The following is an 11324-nucleotide window of genomic DNA, read 5'->3' as shown; positions in this document are numbered from 1 at the left end:
GGAATATCCAGATTTTGTTCTTCCAATTTCGTGCTTCCATTTGTTCTTTAATTTTTCTACACTTATCACAGAGTATTTAGCTACAAATTCTAACATGGCCTCAGAACCAGTTTCGATCCAATATATGGGCGTTTGATTATGGAAGAATCGCAAGTTGCTTCAAGGGATCTTCCCTCGATTCGAACTTCGATTCTTAGAGATCCAAGTCTAACATGGCTGGCTCTAGTGGGAGTGATCTAAAAGCACCTATGTTCAATGGATAAAATTTCGAATTTTGGCAGATTAACACTACTACGAAACCATTCATTAGTGTTGCTATGATAACCGATAAGAAACATATATTACTGTAGGATATTCAGTAAAATTCGACAGAAAATGGATGCAGTGACGGATATAATAAGCGACAGAATTGCCAGCATCAGGAAATGAATTTTCCGACAGAAATACTCTAAAACCGATAGAATTTGTGTTGGATATAACCGACAGAGAATATATTAATAATGAATAAATAAGAGCATTTTCTGTCGGATAAAACTGACAGAACTTGTGTCGGACATAACCGACAAAAAATATATTAATAATGAATAAATAAGAGCATTTTCTATCGGATAAAACCTACAGAAAATATATTAATAATAATAAAAATATAAACCACTTTCAAGAATAAAACTCGTTTGTCAGGAGATGATGCAAATGCTTCAGCAATCCGTGTCAGACAAACAGAAGCATGTTCCAAAACCTACATAATAACAAAAGGGGAACATTATGCAATGGAAATGAAAACTAGATAGACTTCTGCTGTTTTAACTTAGAAACTCTGGAAAGATGAAATTACCTTTGCATCATGATATTGCAGAAGGTTTGTCAACAATGGGACAACTTCCATCACAAAGTCAGTTGCATCTAAAGGAAGTTTCTTGCACATATTTGCAGCAGTTGATAATGCCACATGCTGTAACATAGAGACAGTTGAAGAAAATCCAAAGTAAAAATAAAACCTTACTCAACATATACCTAATTAAATTACAATGTGAAAAGTTAACAAGCAGGATTACCTAGACTCCTGTGGAGAAAAAATCCAGTTAAGAAAGCACTGCCATAAGAGCACCGGCTCGAAGACAGGCAGTTGGGTGTTCTTGTGATATTTTCTTGAGAGCTTGCAGTGACTGTTTGCATCATAACAACCATAGAAATTAGAACAGAGTAATCCAAACGTACATCTAAAATATGCACAAAAAAACATATATAAAAAAAATTCTCAGGAAATATCAATACTTGTGCTCATTACACAGCCATCAATTTAATATATGAACAACAAAGACAAACCTGCTCTGCCAAGTCCATGTACTCAATCGTCAACAACCTTGCACAAAAGCAAGAAACAACACCATAATGTACCACGGCGGCACAAGACGATGGAAGCACATCGCAATGATGAGTGAGTGCTCTAGCTGTAAGAAGCATAATATCTGGATTGCTCTCATGATTAAGCAATCCCACAAGCACAAGCACGAATGAATCAACCAAAAACGTGCTCAACGACTCCTCAATTCCAATTGAAAGCATTTCACACAACTGAGTCAAAGCTTCCATCGGTTTCCCTTCTTCCCCATCAGAAGGCATCATCGACACAAGGAAGAGATGGAAGGAATTTATTTTAAGAAAATTTTCATTATTATAGGTTAAAACCGAGAGAAACATTTTTTAAAATAAAAACCGACAGAAAATTTTCATTACTGCCGGTTATAACCGACAGAAAAAAAATGGCGACAAAAATCCCCCCAAAATTCCCTCCCAAAATTTTAAATTCCACCCCCCCCAAAAAAAAAAATTGTTACGATTTTAAAAAATAAAATAATAATTATTTAATAAATAAATAAACAATATGTATTTAAATAGAATACGTTTTTAAAAATTAAATAAATAATTTTTTGGTTTAATGGAAAATAACCCATGTAAAATATGCAATAAAGAAACAAAAATATAATTGTACAATGAAAATGTCATCACACAAACTAAATATTGTCTAATCAATACTTGAAAAACATAAATAAAAATTTAGCACAAATTACTTTTCCTACTTCAAAATTTAGGCAAATTTAATGGAGATATGCATTGTACGAAACTATTTGACTGTTATTTTAGGCAAACTATTTGACAGTTATTTTAGGCAAACTTATTTGTACACAATCCGAGATTGCATACGTAAGAAATCGTAAAAAAACAAACATTCAGAGATTACGTAACGAAACAAAAGTTTTCGACGGTTGTAAACGAAAAATCACAATTTAATGGTTATTTTAGCTCCGATTTTAATGATTTTTTTTACAGCTACACTCCTCGACCCTATAAGAAGGTAATGAATAAATTTGATCTTCAATTTAAAATATTTACACTAGTGGATACCACAAAATCTTATTTTATACTTAATGGAAGTATAACATTAACTCTTAAGTGTTTATATAATCTACCGTTTTGACACGATACACATTCTACGAAACTTTTTTCAATGATCTAACAGTCAAACTTGTTTGTACACACTTCGACATCACATACGTAAAAAATCACAAAAAACAAACATTCAGAGATTAGGTAACGGAACAAAAAAATTTTACGGTTATAAACGAAAAATCACAATTTAACGGTTATTTTGGCTCTGATTTTAATGATTTTTTACGACTACACTCATTGACCCTATAAGAATGTAATGAATAAATTTGATCTTCAATTAAAAATATTTACACTAGTGGATACCACAAAATCTTAATTTATACTTAATGGAAGTATAACATTAACTTTTAAGTGTTTATTTAATCTACTGTTTTGACGCGATACACATTCTACGAAACTTTTTTCAATGATCTAACCGTCAAACTTGTTTGTACACTCCAAGATCACAAACATAAAAAATCACAAAAAACAAAGATTCAGAGATTAGGTAACAGAACAAAAGTTTTCGATAGTTATAAACGAAAAATCACAATTCAACGGTTATTTTGGCTCCGATTTTAATGATTTTTTAATAGCTACACTCCTTGATCCTATAAGAATGTAATGAATAAATTTGATCTTCAATTTAAAATATTTACACTAGTGGATACCACAAAATCTTATTTTATACTTAATGGAAGTATAACATTAACTCTGAAGTGTTTATTTAATCTACTGTTTTGACGCGATACACATTCTACGAAACTTTTTTCAATGATTTAACTGTCAAACTTGTTTGTACATACTCCGAGATCGCATAAGTAAAAAATCACAAAAAACAAACATTCAAAGAATAGGTAACAGAACAAAAGTTTTCGACGGTCATAAATGAAAATTCACAATTTCACGGTTATTTTAGCTCCGATTTTGATAATCTTTTACATCTACACTTCTCGACCTTTAAGAATGCATTGAATGAATTTGATATTCAATTTAAAAAATCTACACTAGTGTATACCACAAAATCTTATTTTATACTTGATGGGGAAGTATAACATTAACTCTAAGTGTTTGTTTAATCTACTGTTTTGATGCGATACGCATTCTACAAAACGTTTTTCAATGATCCAACCGTCAAACTTGTTTGTACACACTCCGAGATCGCATACGTAAAAAATCACAAAAAAAAAACATTCAAAGATTATGTAACAGAACAAAAAATTTCGACGGTTATAAACGAAAATTCACAATTTAACTATTAGTTTAGCTCCAATTTTAATGATTTTTTACAGCTACACTCCTTGACCCTATAAGAATGTATTGAATGAATGCGATCTTCAATTTAAAAAATTTATACTAGTGGATACCACAAAATCTTATTTTATACTTGATGGGGAAGTATAACATTAACTAAGTGTTTGTTTAATCTACCGTTTTGATGCGCTACGCATTCTACGAAACGTTTTTCAACTATCCAACCGACAAATTTGTGTGTATATACCCCGAGATCACATGCGTAAAAAATCACAAAAAATAAACATTTAGAGATTAGGTAATGCAACAAAAGTTTTCGATGGTTATAAACGAAAAATCACAATTTAACGGTTATTTTAGCTTCGATTTTGATGATTTTTTACAGCTACACTCCTCGACCTTATAAGACCGTAATGAATGAATTCGATCTTCAATTTAAAACATTTACACTAGTGGATAAATCTTATTTTATACTTAATGGAAGTACAACATTAACTCTTAAGTGTTTGTTAAATCTATCAATTTAATAGGATATGCATTCTGCGAAACTAGTTCCAACGATCCAACCATCAAATATGTTTGTATATACTCCGAGATAGCATGTGTAAAAAATCGCAAAAAAAAAAAAAGAAGAAAAAACCATTCAGAGATTATTCTGGCGACCGTCCAAAATTTTGTTTTGTTTGTGTTGGTTATATCCGATAGGGCCATGAGTGAAAAAAAAAAATATTTAAAACATGTGTTTATTTATTTATTTTTAATCAATATAACATTTTAAAATAATAAAATCAGACATGATATGACACACCTCGACCAAAATCAAGGCGTGTTGACTGTCACGTGAGGGTGACGTAGCAATGTGCGCAGTGCGGAAATGATAATGATAAAAAGAAATGTGAACAGCTAAGAACCAATCTAACTAATTTACACTAAGCAAATAAAAGTGCAATCCCGATATTTAAGTGTGGTTACACAATAATCAGAGTATAGGTAGCTAAAGTGCAGTCCAGTAAGACAAGTACTAATTATACAATACCATAAGTGGTTATACATTAGTAATAATCTGTCAGAACCGCTGTCAATTCCTTGTAAGCCACCAACAAGCACTCCTACCTAAAACCTGGAGGGGCACAAAACAGAAAGTGTGAGTGGGCAAAAACAAAGCTTTTGAAAACCATTTCACTTGTCAAGGGTAATAACCCCTCGCTGTAAAACCTGTATAATTTCCCAGAAAATAGAATACATACGTATATCAAAACCATGCTCGGAATAGCAAAATCCACATATATGCCATGTTAAATATTTCAGCATAAAATATGTAAGCCAGGTGATATAAATCAATGCAAATGATATGTCAGCCGGAGTCACTTAATATGACCTGTACGGCTGAATCTATAGCTCATCCATCTAGCCGGAGTCACCTAATATAACTTGTATGGCTCAACCAATAGCTCAACAAGTATGCCTGCACACGAGTCGGAACCACCAAAAGTGGTCTGTACGACAGGACTGGGTGTAAATAAATACGCTCAAGTGCTACGATCACGTGAAGACTGTGCGAATGATCGCGGGTCACCTACGAGTCGGAACCACCTATAGTGGTTTGTACGATAGGACTGTGCACTTAACTTAGATCCAAGGTGAACGTATAGTGAGGGAAGTGAACATCACATGAAAGACTGTGCCCTGACCACGGGCGGGAGCACTGACACTGGGGTGAAGGTTTATGAGCTATAATACATCTTAACATAATCATGCAACTCACATCCACAATCTATAAACTCACTTGGCACTTACCTGAGCTTCTGCAGCGTCAAATATAAATATGTGCAACTACTAAATGCATATTCTAAGTATAAAATATTTGGCATGGCATTTCAAAACATAATTCCATTTAAATGAGTTTTTGGGAAAAATATCAAGCATTTATATACTGAAAACCAAAAGCCCACTCATTGATATGTGGCAGGGTTGTAACCCTCGAGCCTGGCCTGACTGTGCTCGTCCTTTGGCAACGTCTCACTTATATGTGAAACAACTATTTTAATGTTATTTTAAGCACATAGCCAAAACTAGGTAATAACTTCTCATACGTTGCTCAATTGGGGTATTTGAATATACCATCGTGGCCTACTCAACCCCACGAACATCCCCATATTTTTAGAATAATTTTCTAAGTTCCCACGTGCCCTCACATGCTAACCAAGGCACGGCCACACGCGCCGTCCATGCGCATGCACGTGCCTGGCACACTGACTGATTCCCTGATGGTGTTAAGGAATATTGCGTTAAATAACAGCATATACCGTTAATTTTACCTAACGCCATTAGCATATTCTGTCAAAATTGATGGAATATTCTCATTCTTCTTCGATGGTTCATCGAATTCCAGCGCTGGCCACCGCTGCACTCGCTGGTTTCTAGAAAAACTTAAAACTTGAATATCTTCGCCATTTCTCAACCAAATTTCATGAAATTTGTACCAAAATGAAGCTCTAAACGAGTAGAACTAGTTCTTACCACTTTTACATCCTAGACCCAATAGAAAATGGCCGGGAAAATCCTTGAAAAATGGGCTATGCATGCAATCCCACAACCAAGCTCATTTCGACGTCCAAACTTAACCAAAACTAGCCTAACATGCTAGAGAAGATGAATTCTTACCTTCTTAAGTCTTAAATCCAGCTAATATCTTCTCAATCACACAGAAGAAAATTCCACTCCTTGCCAGAGCTCGGGCATCTCGAGTTCTACTAGTCTTTTCCTCAAACAAAAGGCATGGCTCGACTCCAAGGCTTGCAAGAAGTTCAAAAACAACCTCTACTAACTCGATCTGTGAAAGATGAAGCTGGTAGAGAGATTGGACGTACAGATTGTATGGACGAGGAAGACTTGAGAGAGGGAGAGAAAAAAGTCTATACGTGTGTGTGTCCAGATTGGATATCCATATAAAATCCTTACGCCCTAATTGGGCTACCAATTGTAGGCTAAGATTCATCCAAAACAATCCCAAGTTTCAATTGGGTCCAAAGCAGTAAGAAAATAAAATAATTAGTCTGTTTTCTTAGCCCAATAATACATTCACAACCCAACGCTTAAGGGTAAAATAGTCATTCCACTCTATCAAGGATAAAATATATTATATTTCAGGACGGGTTGTCACAACCTACCCTCTTAAGAAAATTTTGTTCCCGAAATTTCATACAATAATAAACAATGATTAATATCCATAAAACAAGCGTGGGTACAAATCCCTTATGCAATTCTCTGTCTCCCAGGTGGCTTCCTCCACCGAATGATTTCTCCACAAAACTTTCACTAAGCGTACGGTCTTATTCCTCAAAACCTTATCTTTCCAATCCAAAATCATCACTGGCTCCTCGTTATAAGTTAAATCTAGATTAATTTCCAATGGTTGAGGAGGTATCACATGTCATGGATCTCAGACATAATGATGAAGCATGGAAACATGAAAAACATCATGCACTTTAGATAACTCTGGAGGCAACCCAAGCCTGTAAGCAACTTCACCAACTCGCTCGGTGATCTGATACGGTCCGATGTACCTAGGACTTAGCTTACCCTTTTTCCCGAACCGTACTACACCTTCCATGGTGATAACTTTAAAAACACCCAATCACCAACTTTATACACCCGATCAGTGGCATGCTTGTCTGCTAGACTCTTTTGTTAATCCTGGGCCGCTTTCAGGTTAGACTTAATTACCTGAATATTCTGAGTAGTCTCATCTACAATCTCAGGGCCCACTAATACTCTTTCACCAACCTCTAAATAGCATAATGGTGTACGACAAGACTTACCATAAAGTGCCTCAAAAGGTGACATACCAATGCTCGAATGGTAGCTGTTATTGTAGGCGAATTCCATCAAATTTAAATGTTTATGCCAAGCATCACCAAACTGCAATATCGAAGATCTCAGCATATCCTTTAATGTCTGAATAGTCCTCTCAGATTGCCCGTCTGTTTGAGGATGATATGTTGTACTATAGAGTAACCTCAAACCAAGAGCCTCCTGAAATGCCACCCAGACCTTAGAAGTGAACCTAGGATCCCGATCAGAAATAATACTAACTGGAACCCCGTGGTATTTAACAATCTTTGATATGAATAACTCAGCTAATCGGCTTAAAGAATATTTCCCCCTTACTGGAATAAAGTGCGCTGATTTAGTAAGCCGATGCACTATCACCCAAATACTATCATAACCATTTCGTGTACGAGGAAGTTTATACACGAAATCCATGGTGATATCTTCCCAATTCCACTGTGGTATGGGAAGTGGTTGCATCAATCCAAATGGCTTTTTCCTTTCAGCTTTGACCTGTTGACAAATGGCACACCTACTCACATATTCAGCAATTTCTCTTTTCATGCCAGGCCAGCAATAAAATGGTCGAATGGTATGATACATTTTAGTACCCCCAGGATGCATTGCATATGCCGATATATGCACTTCATCAAGAATTTCTTTCTTTAATTCATCATTATTCGGCACGTACATTCGTCTCTCTTGCATAAGCATACCATTTGACTCCCAAACTCTAAGATCTTTCTTTTTCCCCTGTGATAAAGCATGAATTAACTCATGGGTTTCTTCATCATTCATCTGAGCCTCGAGCACACGATCAATTAAAATTGGTCTGACCTGGAAACTAGCAAGCAAAGCTTTCTCTCGATCTTCCACCCCTAACTTTACTCCAGTGGATCTCAAATCTGCAAGAAGAGGGATACAACAAGCGTATAAAGCATTAATTCGGCCCTGAGACTTCCTACTAAGTGTGTTTACCACCATATTTGCAAGACCAGAGTGATACTTAATTGTGCAATCATAATCACTGAGCAATTCAATCCATCTTCATTGTCAAAGATTAAGATCCCTTTGAGTGAAAAGATACTGAATACTTTTATGATCTGTAAAAATCTTACATTTTTCACCTTAAAGATAATGTCTCCAAATCTTCAAGGCAAAGATAATGGCTGCTAATTCAAGATCATGAGTAGGATAATTCATCTCATGAGGCTTCAACTGTCGCGAAGCGTAACCAATCACCTTACCATGCTGCATCAACACATAACCCATACCATTCAATGAAGCATCATTGTAGATCTCAAAATTACCACTATCATCTGGGATCGTCAAAATAGGTGCATGAGTGAGACAATACTTCAACTGCTGGAAACTCTGCTCACAATTATCGTCCTACTCAAATCTAACATCTTTTCTTGTCAACCTCATTAGTGGTAATGCAATAACAGAAAAATCTTTAACAAACCGTCTATAATAACCTGCTAGACCAAGGAAACTCCGTACCTCCATGATAGTTCATGGCTGCTCCCAATTCTCAACAGCTGCTACCTTTTGAGGGTCCACCTAAATATTTTTGGCCAATATAACATGTCCCAAAAATGCCACTTGATCTAACCAAAATCGGCATTTGCTAAACTTAGCATACAATTAATGTTCCCTCAATTTCTTCAACACCAAAGTGAGATGTCGAACATGCTCTGCTTTAGACTTAGAGTACACCAGAATATCGTCAATAAAGAAAATGACAAATCTATCTAGATATGGCTGGAATACTCGATTCATCAAGTCCATAAAAGCTGCAAGCTCATTAGTTAACCTGAATGGCATCACAAGAAACTCATAATGACCATATCGAGTCCTAAAAGCCGTCTTAGGAACATCCTCGTTTTTGATCTTCAACTGATAGTAACCAGACCTCAAATCAATATTAGAAAACATACAGTCGCCTTGAAGCTGATCAAATAAATCATCTATACGTGGTAACGGATAACAGTTCTTAATTGTTACCTGATTCAATTGTCGATGCTCAATACATAGCCTCAAAGTCCTATCTTTCTTCCGTACAAATAAAACTGGAGCTCTCCAGGGTGAATTACTAGGCTGAATAAAACCCTTATCAACTAGTTCCTGTAATTGAATTTTCAATTCTCTCAATTCAACAGGAGCCATTCGATAAAAAGTTAAAGATATAGGGTCTATACCTAGAAGTAAATCAATGGTGAATTCCATGTCTCGGTCTGGCGGTAGTCCAAGTAAATCATCAGGGAATACGTCATGAAAATGCCTGACCATTCACACATCCTCACACTATTAGGAGTATTATCATTCAACACCACATGAGCCAAATATCCCTAACAACTTTTCCTTAATAATCTTTTAGCCCTTACGGCCGAAATAATGCCATGCCTTATTCCACTACGTTCGCCCACGAATGTAACCTTAGGCAATCCAGGACGATGAAAAGAGATTTGTCTTCCCGTAGCAACCTATATTAGCACGATTATAATGTAACCAATCTGTGCCCAAAATAACATCAAAATCAACAATATCCAACGGAATGAGGTTAGCGAGCATAACAACATCCTTCACCAACACGGGACATCCTGTATACACACAGCTAACATAACATGTCTCCATCTAGGCATTGAAATTTCTAAATTACACCCAAGAGGTGTAGGATAAGGTTGTGTCGTCTGAGCAAACGTATGAGAAATAACAGAATGCGTAGCACCACAATCAATTAATACTCTAGCAAAATGACCAAGAATATTCAACGTACCCATGATCAAATCAGGATTATTCAAAGTATCCTGCAGTGTAATGTGGTGAATACGCCCATGTGCCTGCTGTCGTCCTTCTCAACCTCTGCTAGTCTGATTACCATGTCCCTACACACTACGCCCGTGACCTGGTTGACTAGGCTGCCTCGATGGTCCTGCACTACTAGAAGTAACCTCCATGTGTTGGGACTATCCTCTAGGATACCATTGAGACCCACCAGCTGAATATGGAAGATACGACGTATAACCTCCAGAATGCTGAGGGTAACCACTCTGATAATATGGATCCTGGGAATATTGATACTGCCCTGTAGAATAAGGAGCTACGTCGCCCTGATTATGATAAGCACCCCCGCAACCCGTTTGAGTATAACTAGTAGGTACTGAAACTTACTGGATCGAAATTGGTGGTGGTAAAGAAGGCGGCTGGGGCTTATGCTGATTCTGTGGACAATGAATAGCATGACCACAAGTATAGCATCCGCTGTTGCCTCCCTTACATTCCCTAAAATGTCTATTATTACATCTGCGACATAAGGGTGCACCTATGCAACCAGAATCCCTCTGTCTCAGAAAACGAGGACCCCCAGAAAATCTACCAACCCTTCTCTGCCTGGTGGAACTCAAAGCCCCACTAGAAGAACTGGAACTGGCACCACTTCTCTTCAAACTTTGAGTCTTACGAAAGGTCATTGAGACAATTGACCCTTATCTTTATCATTTTTCTTCTGGTTACCATCTTTGTCTTCTTCCTCCTTGCTATCACTGGGCATGTTCTTTGAATCTTCAATTTGAAGCAAAATCTCATAAAACTCCTGGTAAATAGCACAGGGAGTCGTGGTCGCCATAGAACGCCACTTCTTTCGAGTACCTAACCTAAAACGACGGAGCATCTCTACTGGATTAGTAGCAATCTCCAGGTGATAACGAGACAAATCAGTAAACCTCATATAGTACTCATTAGCTGTCATCTTTCCCTGCTTCAGGTGCGTAAATTCTTGCTTCTTGCGATCTATATGCTCTGGAGGA

The 11324-nt window shown here is 36.6% G+C and overlaps 1 protein-coding gene across 1 annotated transcript; it reads right to left on the bottom strand.

Moving 5' to 3' along the window:
- Positions 1–7126: 7126 nt before the first annotated feature.
- LOC137734265 (uncharacterized) lies at positions 7127–10988 on the bottom strand. Its single transcript, XM_068473560.1, has 7 exons — positions 10690–10988; positions 10359–10583; positions 9523–9799; positions 9289–9414; positions 8763–8889; positions 7506–8420; positions 7127–7305 (listed from the first exon to the last, which is right to left on the bottom strand). Exons 1-7 carry the CDS (start codon positions 10986–10988, stop codon positions 7127–7129), a joined length of 2148 nt encoding a protein of 715 aa, XP_068329661.1.
- Between the last annotated feature and the right edge of the window lie 336 nt (positions 10989–11324).

Source organism: Pyrus communis, chromosome 5 (assembly GCF_963583255.1).
Source record: "Pyrus communis chromosome 5, drPyrComm1.1, whole genome shotgun sequence".
In the NCBI taxonomy this organism is placed as follows: domain Eukaryota; kingdom Viridiplantae; phylum Streptophyta; class Magnoliopsida; order Rosales; family Rosaceae; genus Pyrus; species Pyrus communis.
The sequence above is the reverse complement of the archived record's forward strand: the minus strand, read 5'-3'. Positions and strand labels throughout refer to the sequence as shown.